The sequence below is a fragment of the Siniperca chuatsi genome, linkage group LG9, assembly GCF_020085105.1.
Source record: "Siniperca chuatsi isolate FFG_IHB_CAS linkage group LG9, ASM2008510v1, whole genome shotgun sequence".
NCBI classification, from domain to species: Eukaryota; Metazoa; Chordata; class Actinopteri; order Centrarchiformes; family Sinipercidae; genus Siniperca; species Siniperca chuatsi.
The window spans coordinates 16,424,403-16,440,921 of record NC_058050.1 but is presented as its reverse complement, the minus strand read 5'-3'; the positions used below and the strand labels follow the sequence as shown (position 1 = coordinate 16,440,921).

General features: G+C 40.9%; 1 protein-coding gene across 2 annotated transcripts in view; it reads left to right on the top strand.

The window, feature by feature from the left end:
• The window catches only part of kmt2bb (lysine (K)-specific methyltransferase 2Bb), a 31,851-nt gene that overhangs the window by 9,140 nt on the left and 6,192 nt on the right, over positions 1–16,519 (top strand). For both annotated transcript variants that reach the window (XM_044207641.1, XM_044207640.1), the window contains exons 11-34: positions 2,143–2,253; positions 2,897–3,010; positions 3,126–3,272; positions 3,719–3,811; positions 3,918–4,035; positions 4,148–4,261; positions 4,617–4,801; positions 5,000–5,101; positions 5,756–5,866; positions 6,039–6,115; positions 6,387–6,604; positions 6,715–6,818; positions 6,963–7,100; positions 7,351–7,509; positions 7,602–7,719; positions 7,822–7,900; positions 8,001–8,161; positions 8,265–8,432; positions 8,550–11,700; positions 12,221–12,321; positions 12,472–12,609; positions 12,760–13,012; positions 14,429–14,536; positions 14,852–14,935. In XM_044207641.1, coding sequence (XP_044063576.1) covers positions 2,143–2,253; positions 2,897–3,010; positions 3,126–3,272; positions 3,719–3,811; positions 3,918–4,035; positions 4,148–4,261; positions 4,617–4,801; positions 5,000–5,101; positions 5,756–5,866; positions 6,039–6,115; positions 6,387–6,604; positions 6,715–6,818; positions 6,963–7,100; positions 7,351–7,509; positions 7,602–7,719; positions 7,822–7,900; positions 8,001–8,161; positions 8,265–8,432; positions 8,550–11,700; positions 12,221–12,321; positions 12,472–12,609; positions 12,760–13,012; positions 14,429–14,536; positions 14,852–14,935 — 6,152 coding nt within the window. The remainder of the gene's footprint in view (positions 1–2,142; positions 2,254–2,896; positions 3,011–3,125; positions 3,273–3,718; positions 3,812–3,917; positions 4,036–4,147; positions 4,262–4,616; positions 4,802–4,999; positions 5,102–5,755; positions 5,867–6,038; positions 6,116–6,386; positions 6,605–6,714; positions 6,819–6,962; positions 7,101–7,350; positions 7,510–7,601; positions 7,720–7,821; positions 7,901–8,000; positions 8,162–8,264; positions 8,433–8,549; positions 11,701–12,220; positions 12,322–12,471; positions 12,610–12,759; positions 13,013–14,428; positions 14,537–14,851; positions 14,936–16,519) is intronic.

Below are 16,519 nucleotides of genomic sequence, written 5' to 3'. Positions count from 1 at the left end.
GTGTCAATGCTGTGTAAACATTTCAGAAAGGTCTTCTGGCCAGCATTGGCACACCGCATTGATCAATCCCAATTAATGACATATTGTCACAATCCTATGACACCAACCTGCCAATTTTGTCTCTGACAACATGTCAAATGCAGTTTTGGTTGTATACTGCCAATTTTTGGCATGGTGTAGCTGAGAAACCCCCCATTTCCTTTCTGTTCCTTTTTGCAAATCCAGGACATGCTGTTTGTTTCTGCAGTTTTATTTTTCCAAAATAAATATCTGTACTGCTGGTAGCCAATAGTTCCAGTTCTTGTTCAGCCACTCCTCAACTAAGTTACATAATACTGGGGTACCTTACACATCATTTCGATCTAACTTAGTGTGTGGTCTTTTTCGCAACTCAAATATAGCTAATGTGCCCAGTTGTTTTGGCCTCAGTAGCACCATTTTGGCTCTGTACACACTGCCACATCCATTTCACATGAAGCATGAGCCAGACTTAAAGAGTAAATAAACCCCAAAGATTTGGCTGAAGTGTCTTTACCCTAGAACTTTATAAAATGCCTCTAGAACGTGAAAAAAGTATCAACATGGGCAGCACTGGGAGGCGGCACAATTGGATAAACCTACAACCAGTCAGAGCAACGAAGCGTGTGGTGTTACGTAGCACTGAGTGAGGTGAGGTGCTTGGTCCGTTTTCAAGCAGGAAGAAATTGCGGCCTGATCTCAAACTTTCTCAAATTACAGCTAAACAGCACACTAAAATGTGTTTCTGAAAACATTTAAGGTGGGAAATAGGCAAGTAACAGAACCTTGATTCATATTTGATCTGCACTGCCTAGTTTGACAGTTTGATCTGAGTTTCGTGACCCTGGTGCATTGCACTGGACTGACCTGCAGACAATACAACCAATCAGAGCAGCGAAACGTGTGGTGGTGGTGGGGGGTGGTTGGTGACGAAAGCTGCCACCATATATGTCACCTGCCTCCAAATAAGCCAATATCTAAATTCAGTTGCAATAGCCAGGTTTCAACCAGTAGAGGGCAGTCACTATGCATATTTATAACACAATATGTACAATTCAAATACTTTGAACTAAAATGTCAAGATTTGGGCCTGAATCCATCAACAACACTACTAAATACCCATATAGCTAAAAAAATTTAAAAAAAGTGGTTTAGGAGTTAAGTTACTCTTAACCCACTTGGTACTTCACACTATTTTATCTTATACTTATACCCACCTGGTACTTAATTTATTTTCTGACCTGTTTTTATAGTGTTTTATAGTGTATTATATTTTTTGCTAGTACTTTCTCCTGTGTGCACTGACGTAAAGGCGAGCTACTTTAAGAGTTTCCCTTCAGGGATCAATAAAGTATTTCTGATTCTGATTTAAGTTACTCTTTAAGCTTGATTTATGGTGGTGCGTTGAGGGGTTAGTATAGTTACAGAGTCTACTTATACTTATTCCTAGGTATTCAAAAATGTAACTAAACATCAGGGCTACATCGGTTACCATGTGGGGGCCGCAAGATCTGTGATTGGTCAACATGTGCTGTTTGTACAAGTTTCAGATGACTGTGGAGATTGTTGATAACGAAGACGACATTAAGGAAGTTGAAGAAACATTCAGTAGTCTTCTTTTAAATGACATACATCTTGCAAAGCAATCTCCACCTCTGACTGCCATCAAAATATTATGAATCAACATAAATACGGCAATTGCACTGCAGTAATCACATATTCAGTAATGAGACAAGGCAAAAAAGAAGTTAGCTGGATGTAACTTCTGTTCAATAAGTATGCCACAGCCCACTGTTGATCTATATCAAAAAGTGAGTGAAAGAATGTAAAAGCGGTTATGTGGGAAATATAATAAAAGCACAATATGGCCTGATCACGTACGATACAGCCGTCTAGTGTTGTGGTGGTGCCATCAACAGGTGAGCTGTAAATCAAAATCTATGCCGTAGGTATCTATAGCGGGACTTCCATTACCACCTTGCATCAAACATTAATCCAGCTTTAAGGCTTTTGATAATTAAAAAGTATATCTACTAGGCAGCAGATGAGTGCCGAATAATCCCTTATATTAGCGCTTTAGGTGTGTCCATTACTGCCCATATTCATGTTATGGTTGTCACTCAGGGTCCTTTGGAGCAGACCCCTCCCAGTGTCCTGGCTGCCCTGGCCCATGGATTTGAGCAGAGAGACGTAGAATGTTCCAAACCTACTCACAAAATCAGGGTTGACTTCAAGGTAAATCACTTTTTCATCACATATATTATGTAAACACATTTCGATGATGATGGTGATGTTCGGTGGTTACAACAGCCATCGAATTCCTGTTTGGTGCCTCCCATTCTAAAAATAAACACAGCTATGTGATATAAGATGATTGGGGTTAAACATTTCAACATATTTGTTATTCATTCCACAGAAAGCATTTATCTCAGAGTGCTATAACAACAAATCACACATGTAGTAAATCAAAGCCATTGTAATTCACATGACATTATTATTTATGTAGAAGTCACTGTTTATTTCCTAATGCCAAAATCAATATAATGTATGACTTTTGAAGTGGTTCATGAAAAATGTAATTCAACTGATCTCTTCAATGGCACATTTTAACTTTAGAGCAAAATTTGAACATTAAAAAAAATCATGTATGAAAAAAACTTACCACTTCCCTCCAACTTAAAATGTTAATCCACTCCTCACATAGTCACCTCACTGTTCCATCACAACTGAAACAACAACCTGATGTAAAAGATTATATATCTATATTGTTTTCCAAATGATCAGCAGACATAGTATTATTAGTATTATGCTGGCAACTTCTGTGAGCAGCTTTCCCCAGCTGTTAATTATGTTGTATACACGGTGTCTTTGTTTTCAGGAGGACTGTACTTTAGAGAACGTATGGAATATGGGTGGTTTAAGTATATTGACCTCAGCGCCACTCATGCCACCATATGTCTGCTTCCTTTGTGCTAGTAAAGGGCAACACGAGGTAACTACTTAATACATCTTGCTCTATTTTAATAGAAATAGTTTATCTGTTTCTTTGCCCTTCCTACCATCTTAAACCTTATACCTTTTTCGTTTTTGTGAATTTCTTTTTGCAGATGCTGTATTGCCAAGTATGCTGTGAGCCCTTCCACCAGTTTTGCCTTGAACCAGCGGAGCGCCCTTCTGAGGAGAACAAGGAAAACTGGTGCTGTCGTCGCTGCAAGTTTTGCCATGTGTGCGGCAGGAAAAACAAGCACTCAAAGGTAGGGCTGTCACAATTATTATCTGATCGAGATTGTTGAAGCTGACCGCCATCATTTTGCACAATTGTTAGAATCCACAATCAGGGGAATTTTAAGCCAAGTACATGAAACAAACAGCAGCTTTAGAACAAGCTATTTAAAATAAATCTATGTGCAGCAGAGAGAGAGATGAAACATTGTTTCAGCACATGTGAAAAACTATTGAAGACTAATTGACACTCCCTTGCCATTGAAATTAACAACATGGATTTAGGTCTGGTTGCAAGGCCAAACACAACAGCAACGCTATGTGGCATAAAATGAACCAAAAAAGACAACTGAATCGTTAATTGCAATTATTTGTTGACAATTAATCGTCAACTAAAACTTCATGATTGTGACAGACCAGCTTAGTATTAATATAGTTCAGTCAGTAAGCATTTTTACACTTTTTATGTTTCCCTCAGCCATTGTTGGAGTGTGAACGATGCCAGAACTGTTATCATACTTCCTGTCTGGGACCCAACTATCCAAAACAAAACAAGAAGAGGAAAGCTTGGGTAGGTTCACGTTCTCAAAAACACAAAGTCATGTATGTTTACTATAAGCATGCTGCGGTTGGAATATATTGATTGCTGGTCCTAATGTGATGTGGTTTCTGTGCAGGTTTGTATGACATGCATCAGGTGTAAAAGTTGTGGTGTCACACCGGGGAAGAGTTGGGATACTGACTGGAACCACGACAAAGGACTCTGTCCAGACTGTTCGAAACTCTATGAACTGGGTGAGGATTAAACCTATTGTACATTTGGTGATCTGTCAGCTCATTTATTATCCACCAACATTAAGGATATATGTTGAGGCTAATCTTTTCTGAATGCCTCTTCTCTCATAAGGTAACTATTGTCCAATCTGCTTCAAGTGCTATGAGGACAATGACTATGACAGTCAGATGATGCAGTGCGGCACCTGTAACCACTGGGTGCATGCCAAGTGTGAGGATCTAACAGGTGATTTAATCTTTTTGTGGATGAACGTATCCTAAGTGATGGCATCAAAGCATTGTGCTCATTGACATTGGTGAAATTTTAGTACTCAGGTGTTTTGAGCTTTATTTGTATAACTTAAAATAAAACAAACATTGAAATAACAAAGAATGTAGTCAGCAGGAAGAAGATACAATCTCAAAAAGGAAATATCTAATACCTATCATTATTACTTGTTACCTATTATTTGCTGAGCATGCATACAAAGCCCTGCTTCATGATCTTGTGAAAACATTTTCTATTGTGGATTACTGTAGAAAAATGCATTTCACTTAACTTCCACTGCTAAATTCCATGTCTGCTGTAAAAATAATTTCAGATGAGCTTTATGAGATCCTGTCCAGCTTGCCCGAAAGTGTAGTGTATTCATGTCGGCCATGCAGTGTGACCCAGCCCAGCGCCTGGAGAGAGCTGCTCTACATTGAGCTCAGGGCTGGGGTGGAAAAGGTGCTGGCTTGCTTGCTTTCCTCCACCCTTACCCAGCACCTTGTTACCTGCTCACAGGTAGGAGACTCAGCTTCCCTTTTATGAATCAAATGTACCATGTGACAAATAAGACTGTCACATTATGTGTTCAGTGCTTGCAAAACTTATATTTCATTAAACGCAGTTACTAGACTATGTTACTGTTCACTGGAATTTCGGTATCTTTTGTATTATTACTGATGAAGCTTGTCAAATTTGCTTTGGTTTCTGCTGCAGTGTGAGAAGTTGGTTGATCCTGACAGTGGAATTGAAGGACAGCCAGCCTGTGACCTCCGCGCTGTAGGCAAGAAGTTTGACAGAGGCCTTTATACCACGTTGGTGAGTACACAACCTCTTATTCAGTGTCTGAACACTTGAGTACTTTGATTTTTTTACCACAGTGGTGCGTGTATTTTTTTAAAGTGGAAAAATTGTCAGTGTTAATTGTATGGTCTTAATTGATATTCACCTCTAAATTTCAGTAAAAATTAAGAGATACTTTAAAGACAAGAAAACAGAAAATGTGAATATGCTTGCAATATTATACGGACATTGTGCCTCACCAAAATAAGTGAGTAGGCCAACTTTTGGTTAAAATGACGTTATATAAAATACTGTAGGACACATTAGGAAACACTTCAAACTCCTGCACACTGTTAATCACTTCTACTCACTTTCATAATGTTTTGTTAATCCTATGCAACTGACAGTAAGACTTTCTGATATGCAATTCTAGCCACTCAGGAAACTAGGGAGCTCAGACAATATAATGTCACTGACAACCAAAACTTCTAGTTTAAAATCAGGCCACTTTATTGATTTTGCACCTCCTCTCCTCTTGCAACATACGATATTGTAGGATGGTGATCACATGCTGTATGTTAGGAATGCCTCTAGTAGTGTTTCTGCATCTAGGTGTTGTTCTGCAAGGCATCATGCCTGTACAGTGGTATGCAACCTAATGGATACTAAAGAAATATTTGTTTTTTATAGAAAATGTTCCATGAAGATGTGGTTCAGGTGGTGCGTAAGAGGCTTGAGCAAGAGGAGGATCTTCCAGAGGAACAGAGACCCACTGCCCTGGCACGCTCTTACTACTTAAAGGTGCTCTATGACCAAAAAAAGTGCTTGAGATTACTGAGAATTGTCTGTAAACATTATTTTTTTTATTTTGCTATGGGAGTGTGAGAAACTGCAAAGTGAAGCTATGTAATAGTTTTCGAAATGCAGGTGAAGGAGTTAGCATTTATAATTGACTCGTGATTTTTTTGTTTAGCTCCTCGAGGAAGTATTTAATTGGTTCAACAGCCAAGACCCAAAGGTGTGGAACTCTTGTACCAAAGACTTGCCCATGTGAGTAATGGTTTCCATTTACTGGTTTGTGTATATTAATTTGAAAATTACTCTGCATACATGGCTCATGCCAAAAATAATAAAGTGCATGCATTTTTTTAACACATGTTTTAAAAGTACTATGTGGAGGTAGTCCATCATAATTTTTGATTTAGTGTACTGCGTACCTACTTGTACACATATATGAAAGTTACAAGCACTGTTCGGTTTTTCCTTGCCATCAAAAGAAATATTTACTAGCTTTTGAACTCTTGAATTCTTTCTTAAATAGGGGGATGCTGTCCAATGCTGTTCATCCTCCTACAACGGAGCATGTTTATGCCCAGTGGCAGGAGAGGGAGGAGCTCTTGTCCAGTGCTCCACTTGGTTTCCTGCAGGAGGATAATGGACAAAGCTTAGATTTAAAGGAAGAAGAGGCAGTTTCTCCGATGTCTGGGGAGCCAACAAGCCAGAACCACTTCAAAACCAGCAGGGCTGTCAAATTCAAAGGTAATGCTGACAATTCAGGAGAGACGGTGATAAAATTGGCCACTTGTAAAAAAAAATGTATCTTATGCAGTGTTTGGCCCTTCAAGTTTTACTTGTGTACTTTTATATAGGGAAAAGGGGCCGGCTTTCAAAAGCTGATTTAGACACCGGATGGTCTAAGGAGGATGAGAGACAGTGCTCTTTGTGCCAAAAATATGGAGACCTCAAACCTAATGTAAGTAGTGCCTTAAACATGAAAATGAACGATAGTTCATAGTACACTGTAAATACCCAACTGAGAGAGTAAACTGCTCGTAAATACTGTACATTGATTGGTTACTCAAGGAGGTTCATGAATTTGTGTTGTTGTGTTTTATAGGAAGCAGGCAGGTTGCTGTACTTGGGCCAGAATGAGTGGGCACATGTCAACTGCTGTCTGTGGTCAGCTGAGGTGTTTGAAGAGGAGAATGGCTCTCTACTGCATGTACACAGTGCTGTCACAAGGGGCCGTTTAATGGTTGGTTGTTAATCTACTTTAGAAATTAATTTACCTGTTAGTTTAATCAGGTTTATTAATGCAAGATTTCTAGGAATATGAGTTTGATTACTTTCAAACTTGTAAGTTGATACCGATATTTGAGAGTTTAAAAAATATGTCGGTCAGGCTCAACTCGTAAACAAATATCCATTCTTATAATTGATTGCGGTTCCTTTATTACTCTGACTCATTTCATCCTTTGTCCCCATCAATCTCAACCTCCTATTAGCGATGTGAACGCTGCAACCAGACGGGTGCCACAGTGGGCTGCTGCCTGACATCTTGTCAAAGTAACTATCATTTCATGTGTGCCCGCTCCCGTCACTGTGTGTTCCAGGACGATAAGAAGGTCTATTGCTACAAACACAGACATCTCATCAGTGGCAGGGTAAATTCTGCTCTTCCAATGTGTCTCTTCAGTTTAAAGGTTTGCTCTTTGATTCTGGGTTGTATTATCACCTCTTTTCCTTTGCTGTACAGATGATAACTGGTCAAGAATTTGAAGTGAACCGCAGGGTATATGTGGATTTTGAGGGTATCAGCCTTCGTAGAAAGTTCTTGACTGGACTGGAACCAGAATTAATCAATGTAATGATTGGTAAGCACCTTTCTCTTAGCTGGTTTCCTATTCACTCCTTGGCATTTACTAACATGAGCTTGTGCTTAACTAATAATTGGTATCCATATTGTCACTACACAGGTTCTTTACAGATAGACAGACTGGGTGTGCTGACAGAACTTTCAGCTAGTAAAGGAAAACTGTGTCCTGTGGGTTTTCAGTAAGTTGCATTTTATCTTTTCAAACTTAATTATATAAATATATCATATTTGCAACATGGAATGAAAAGCACTTTTAAAACGTTGTTTTCCCTTTCTAAGGTGTTCTCGTTGGTACTGGAGTACAGTTAATCCATTGCGCCGGTGCAAATATACATGTACAGTCCGGGAGGTCCGTCCCGTTATCCCTGAGAAGCCTGTTGAGGAGATGCCTGACCAAGGAGACAATCACACCATTGCTCACAGTCCCTGTCCTCTACCTGGTGCGTGTTTTACTACTGAAAAACTGCACTACATTAGGAAGGGATTTATTGTAAATTGATAGATAAAGCTACTAATAGTTTCACAAACTTTTTTTATCTTCAGAATCTGAAGACCAAGAGACTGATATTACAGAACCCCAACTCCCAATGGAGGAAACCTTTGTCCCAGGACCTCCCCCCAAGTCAGATCACGTTGCAAGGCCAAAGATTCCCAGCTATCCCCAAACCAGGAGACCAGCTGGAGGAATGTCCCGACCTCTTCCATCCCCAGGTAAAATATAAATTTATAACATTGTAAGAATTATTTGAATTCACTTACAAAAAATGTGTTCATCCAATCAAAAGCGCACAAGTCTCAAGCTGTGGATTAATTCAGATTTCTTCTTAGGACTAACCCAGTTGAAACCCCACCACATATTAACCATAAGTGATCTGGAGGAGACTCGAAGGGTTCGTCGCCACAGCCCACACTCGCAGACAACAGGCCCCCGCAGTCACATGTCCCCCACTCCTCTGGGCCCCCCGCCTGGACCAATCACCCTCCGTGCTGGAAAATCTTCCCTTCCCACTTCCCCACTGTTCCCACTTGGTGCTACAGACAACCTGATAAATTCTCCATCCTCCCGCCCAGTTGGAGGTAGAAGTGCTTCCTCAGTCCGTTGCCCTGGGAATACAATGACCCATTGTACCTCAGCTTTTTTTCCTCAGTCTACCTGGCAGGACAGTGCAGGCAGCTTTCCCTCTCCAAGTCTGACTTTCTCTTCATCCATACAACATCTACCCAGAACTCGATTGTCATTTGATCTGAGCCAGTCAGACTCAGTTGAGGTGCCACATAACTTCTTAGCTTCACCAGAACCTGAAGATGTCTCTCCAGCAAATGGTACGTCACCACAGGGGGACTTGGACCAACAGAAGGTTGAAGAAGAATTTCCCTATGGTTCATTCCACAAGGATCCCAGCATGAGTCTGGGCCAAGAGATGAGGACAGAGCTGGAGATTGAAGAGACACTCCTGAATGAAGGCGTGGCAATGAACTGCGGGGGGCAAATAGTGGTGGAAGGTGATGATCAGGAAGAATTTTGGGGAAGAGCCCAAGAGGTACACAAGAGGAAGACTCTTGTTGCCAACCTGCCACGATCTGCAGCTTCAGCCAGGGATGACTTGGGCAACACCTCCTCTGATGATGATATGGAGCACTATTTTGACTTCTCACGAACAATAGTCAGCTGTCCCGGATCAAAAGATCGTTCCAAGTCTCCCTCCTCCCCTTCCTCCCGGCCTGTGGCTCAGCTGGATGGTGTAGATGATGGTACAGAGAGTGATGCAAGTATAGCGACCAACGAAGATGCTCAAAAAGTTGAGGGTTCTAGTCAAGCTCAGATACAAGCCAAAAACCTAAATAATAAAAGTGTCGCTGAATCGGAAACTACAAACGGCACACAGGCTGTTCAGAGCCTGTTCCCCGAAGCTTCATCCAATGATAATCACACAGATTCGTCATCAGTCACCATTTCCATTGCCAGCAAAAGACCTACAGATAGTTCACCTCAAGATCCACCTAAATCCTGTGACGTTTGTCCACACATTTCCAGAAACTCTACACTGAAAGAGCAAAGCTCTGAAACTCCGTTAGTAAATCAGGAGGCCGTGCTTCCTACTCCAGTTCATGATGTCCTGCCTAACTTACTCACAAAGGTGCCTGAGACCTCATATTCAGAGGACTTATTCCAGGGTTCCAGTTTAGGATTTGCCTCTGGAACACCTCTTGTTCTTGAGAGATGTGACACTAGTCAACATTTAACTGAGATGGTTCCTTTGCTAGAAGGCACACCGCTTGAGGCCCAACAGTCTGAAGCTTGTAAACCCCTGAACTCAGAGCCTGGCAGCAGCCACTTTGTATCACCAACTGAGGGGTCTACTGTGTTAATGAACCACTTAACAGCTAATACAATGGAACCCTTATTAGCAAATTCTGCTGATAACAGTCAGGGCACCCTGCTGCATCTTCTTCAGCCCTCCCCTTTAATGTCTACAGATGTACAAACCCCCTCTCAAGGTCTTGTAGACTCTCTGCAGATGTATTCCTGTTTTCCAGGTTTCGCTCAGCCTCCTCTAACAAGTATCACACTTCAGCCAGTAACATCCTCACAAGAGTCAACAACCTTCCCATCCATGGAACCTTTGTCTACTAAACTAACCACCCTTAATACTGTTGGAGACATGACACAAACACTGCTAAATATTGCCCCTCAAAACGATCCAGTGTTATCAGCTACGTCGGGCACTTGTCCCCCAGTAGGAACTTGTGGAACTGTCACTCTACCTATCTACTCCACACAAACACAGCCATTGGGATCTACCGCTGTGACCATTGTTTCTTCCTCTGCGTCAATATCGTCTCTTTCTGGACTGTCAACACAGTGTTCAGCTCCAACACCAGTCCAAACCACCTCAGCCCCTGTGATCTTAAATGGTTTCAGCTCTTCATCTGTGCAGAAGGAAGCTACATCTGGCCACACCATCTCCATCAACTTTTCTACACCCAGGCCAGCTTTAGAACCTCAACAGCCAGTGGTTCCCCAGGCTTTACCTGGACATGCTATACTTACTGTGAAGGAGGTGGGAGGTCCAAATGTGGATCCTACACCACATGTCCTGCTGGTGAACCGCCTTGGGCAGATCTTCGTGAAGAACCCAGAAAGCAACACTTTCCAGCTGCCCTCTCCCAACTCCCCTTCCTACAACTGTGTCACTCAGATTGCCAGCCTTTTGCAAAGCAATGCACTGTCAGCCACACTAGCAGCAGCTGGTAATATGACTGTTCCACCCCCCGGGACCAACATAGCAACAGCAGCAGTTCCTCCGTCGGTTACACCTACAGTTCAGAATCCAACCACAATTACACAGCTGCTTACTCACAATAGCAACGGTGCAGTGGCATCAGTTAATGTGAAGAAGCCAAGAAAGACTGCAAAAACATCAAAAGATGAAACTGTTCCAGAGTTGAAAAAAACAAAGAAAAAGAAGGAGTCTACTGCATCCAGAAAATCCAAGTCCTCCACAGCCTCAGGGCAGCCTGCTCTGTCAACTGAGAATCCTCCCATAAATCCTGCTGAAAGTGCTCAAGCAATTATCAATCAAGCAATGGCGAGTAACTATACTCCCAAGTGGAGTGGGCTTCGAACACTTAGCCCTTCCTCACTGGTTTTGCCACCTGGCCTGTTAATTGAACCGGAGCCTCCAGTGTCGCCTCACTCTCAATCACTAACACCAGCACCAGCTCCTGCACCCCGCCCTCGCACCCACGTCCGCATGAAAAGAGTGTCTTCGCTTTCAGACCGAATTGTCACAAAGAAGTCTAAAGTTGACTTCCTACCACCAGAGCCCATCACTGAGGAAGAGGAGCACCACAGACCTACCTTTCCAAGCATCTCCAGCAGGGCTTCAGGAGTCCGCATCAAGACCCCAACAGTGAAAGGAGTACTTAACCTGGATGAGTTAAAGGAGGAGCATATAAGCGATTCTGATAGCTCAGGGTAAGATTTTACTTGTCTTAAATCAACGATTATTTTCCTTATTGATTAACTGAAAAAGAAAATAGCTGGAACCAGCAAATGTTTTGCATTTTTGCTTGAGAAACAATTAACCTGTTGCCAAAACCTTTTGATCAACTAATAAATTAATCAACTAGTCATTGCAGTGCTAATCTTAAATATTAGATGTAACATGCTTTAACTTTCCAAGTTATTTTTTGTACCATTGACAAATTATCCTGGTTTTTCATGATTTCAATTAAGCTTCAATATTGAGCCTGCTTTTCCCTGCTTTATAAATTAATTGGATTTGCTAGACCAATACAGTATCCGTGTTCCCTTTGTAGCTTCTGGAAACAGTATATTACGTCAAAGGACTGTTTTACATTGATTGCATGTGGTTACCAATGGAAAATATTCCATATAGCAAAATTAAATTTCAGATAAGAAACAAATGTATAAATGAAATGTAAACGGTTTTGTGTTTTAAAAATGTGTGTTTGAAAAACGTTATCTTTCTCAGATCAGAGCCTTGGGATTATATGTCTCGGGGCGAACAAGGCAAACAGCATGCTTGGGAACCAGTGGGACACAGCACCCTGACTGACTGGAAGAAATACTCTGGTATTCTTCAGCTTAATTTAATGATTTCTGTGAATTGAAAAACATATGACTTAAAGTGCCTGTATGCTCTTTAACTAAGCTAAAATTGTGGCCATAACATTTAAGAATAACGTGAAAGACTGACTGATTGTATAAATTGTGTTTTGTTAGGCGCTGCTTCTACCTCAGATGATGAACCACCACCGTCTGATAAGGATGAGGAATGTCCAACTAACAGAGACCAGCCACACTTACGATTTGAGATAACCAGTGATGATGGTTTCAGTGTAGAGGCAGACAGTATTGAGGGTAAGGCTAATATTGCATAGGAAGTTTTCCCTCAAAAGCCTTCAAATTATCTAACAAGTTCTCAAAATAATAAAATGAGTTTCTTAATATGGAAAATCTGTAGCCATTTATGTTCATTGTATTCACTTTATGACACAACTCTCCCTTCAGTGGCTTGGAAAGCAGTGATAGACGGGGTGCAGGAGGCACGAGCTATTGCAAGGTTGAGACCCCTGACCTTTCAGAGGATCACCGGTGCCCATATGCTGGGTCTGGTCCATGACGCAGTGGTGTTCTTACTGGAGCAACTTCAAGGAGCCCACCGCTGTCAACGCCATGCCTTCCGTTTCTTCAAACAGTTCAGCCAGGAAGACGACCTTCCTGTTAATCCCAGTGGCTGTGCGCGCTCTGAGCTGTACCTTAGGTATGTACCAATTACTGAGTACAAACAAACTCACAGCAATGAACCATAAGCCTATCATCTTCGGTGTTATTGGTGATTAATAGTAATGCTATAAACACCAGTATGACCCTTAATGACCACACAGAAGTGATGCCAGTTGAGATGGGCACCGAAATAATTTTTATAAATTCTGATTCACTGATCAGTTCTTCTTATTGATCTTGAGTCTTTATTGAATCTATTCTGTAGTCATTATTTCTAAATGCCTTTTTTAGAAATGATACCATGACTGCATGGTTTGGGAACCTTCCTGTATCATCAAAATCAAAGTTATCGCATTTGATTCAGACTGTGATGAAAATCATTGGTCAGAAAGATCATCATAATCTTCAGGCTGTCTTTAACCAGTGTGTACTTAAACAGGTCAAGAGAATCCTCAGAGATACATTCCATAATATGTACTCTCAGTATGAGCTGTTACCGTAAGGCAGACGAGCTCAGCAATGTAAATTGAATCTGTTTAAGAACTCCTTTGTGCCTCTATCAGTTGGAATTTTAAACAGTAGCCTAAAACAAGCAGAGGTTATGGAGGCTGTACTGCAGTACAAAACCAAAAACTGATTGATGCCTATGGTGTATATTTTAATATTTGTATTTTTGTGTACTCTTTAATGTCTTTAATGTCCCATATATGCTGACAGGTCTAGCTTTGTAGAGTCCAAATCTCCCCATGGGGACAATAAAGTATATATCTATCTATCTGTCTATCTAAATTTGGGTTGAAAAAGAGTATTGGTGATATACAAGCGGCAACCCCCTGAAAAATGAAGCCAATGCTCTACACTGCAGTTCCTCCAATGGCCACTTGAGGCTGGCTCCAAAAGCAAGTCAATCTCCATGTTAAAATGCCCAACTTCACAGCAGAAATAAATGTGTTTACAGCCTGGTACAAAAAACGGTTTTGGTCTCTATAGCTAATTTCCCCTTTCATGACAACTGTGAAGGGGATGAACGTTTATATAACTCACCCGTTGAAATTATATTAAGGCTTAAAGTTATACATAATGAAGGACGTGTCCGCTTTGAGTGACAGATGGGTACTGTCACAGGTGGCTGGTTTCAGTAACCCGGCCTCATTCAGTCCACCTCAGCTCCACCGACTCTTCGCGACTTTCCCATTTTTGAATTAGCCGGGAGCCGGCGGAGTCAGGCTTTGCCAAGATGGCGTCGGCCGGATCCACCGCACTGAGCTTCACACTGGCTCTTCAGAAACCTATGGATGACATCATGAAGACTACATCCATATTTTATACAGCCTATGGTGATATAGCAGTACAAATGAATTAAAGTGTGATGTTTTACTTTTTGATGTGATGTTTCAATTGATGTTTCTATACTTGTCTAGACCTGATATCATTTCCTCTTTTCTTTTTACAGGAAGTCCACATTTGACATGTTTAACTTCCTGGCTTCTCAGCATAGACAGCTTCCTGACATTGGGCCTTATGATGATGAGGAAGATGAGGTTCTTTTGAAATCTACAAGGTCAGGCTTAACTCATTTTGTTGTAGATTTTTCCTGGGTTAAAATGTAGTCTTAACACTTTCAGAAGCACTGTGCTGTTTCATTCTGAAAAGAAGTTTCTCTCAAACGTTTTTCTAAGTTTACAACTTACCTTTACTTATGTTTTCTGCAATTTGGTATTGAAACTGGAATAGTAACCTTTTAGATAAAAGGGTAAATGCTGTCCATATGTTTTCTAAATATTTAGACCAATTAGACCATTTTGTGTTACAAAAAAAAGGCAAAATAATCTTTTCTGGATGTTTTTGGTGAATTATTGTCTGTTCTTCCTCTTAGACGGGCTACTAGTTTGGAGTTGCCCATGGCCATGCGCTTCAGACATCTGGAAAGGACATCCAAGGAGGCTGTAGGCGTGTACAGGTCAGCGCAGAACTACATTCACAAAATAATCAGAATTCTATGTAATGCTTAAAAAATATTTTTAGGTGGAGGGCCACCTGGGGACAACAGTGTTGGGTGCTGGGGACAACAGTGTTGGGTTTTACCATTTTGGGTGGGAACAATGAATTTCTTTCTAAATAAACACCTTGTGAGGGTAGTGCCCAAAGTGACTCAAACAAGAAGTTGCAATCATGTTGTACTTTCAGGAACCCTGTTGTTACAATAGAACCTCAGTGCAAGAAGCTGCACACTCATAACTCTGCTGCAATCTTTTTATTTTCAATTGTACAGATCAATGGGCCTCATGCAAGAACATTTTCGTATTCTTAACTTTCTCTACTTCTTTTTCTGTACGGTGGGCTCACACAAGTGTGCCACGTCAGATTCAGCAAATGCTCCTAACTTTAGATAACTGTGTAAATGACCCGTGTAAACATGATGAATGCCTTCTGTGCGTAATTGAGCATAATACATGAGAATTGTAAATTTGCCTAATTAACGGCCCAATAATACCCTATAAGTCTACGCGTCCTGCCGCATATGCAGGAAGTGTTTATTAGGGCTGTAGTCAACCAAAGAAATGCGTAGTCGACCAAAGTCCTGTCCTGCGCAACGATCAGTCGACAAAAAAAAAAAAAAGACGCAATGTCTTTTTTGATTGAACATTTATTAAACAATTATAATAGAGCATTTATAAAACAACAACAAAAAACATCAATAATACATGAAACTATAATAATACAATTCTTTGAAAATTAGGTTATTTTTTAAACTGCAAAGTGAGGAGTTCTGTCCTAGGTCTATAGTGACCGTCACAATCGTGCACCTGACCACACCACACGCTACAAAAAATATAACTGCTAAAACTGCCAAATAATGAAAAATCCTAACAAAAGCTCTCGATTATACAGGCTGTATATTCTTCTTTACTTTCAAAGCTATGGGTTAACTTTTGTCCAACCGATCTAGGCGTTTTAAAACAAACACAAACAAACCCAAAATAGCCTAAAAACACTAATAATAATAGGCTGTATAGTAGGAAGGCCTATAGATTTATTTTCGTTTTGTTACATTATATAGGCTATTTTCAAACGCGTCAAGTGTACAAATAAATTGAGTCAAAATCTATTGAGTCAGCATAATAAAGCCGTTAAGGCTACTTACAGATCTGCAGGCCTAGTCCACCTTTTTTATGTTGTGGGCCAAAAACACTAACATGTCCACATTCTTGGGTAAAAGACAGCTCCTCAACTTGTTAACAATAAATCCTGCTTTGGAAAATATGCGCTCTGCAGGAGTGGAGGTTGCAGGGATGCAGAGCAGGCGTTTGGCTGCCCGAGCAAGTCATGGATATCTCTCCTCATTATTTTTCCACCATGCAAGTGGCCCAGCAGTGTCCACTTTACTTCTGTCCTGAAGATAATCTTTCATTTCGTCGCAAGAGGATCTTTGTGCGCTTGGCTCATCAGGATCATCCTCTGCACCATGTCCACAAAGAAGCATCGCTATCTCCTTCTCTTTTTCCGTTTTCTGTTTTTTTGCCAACGGGTCCTCATCATCCCG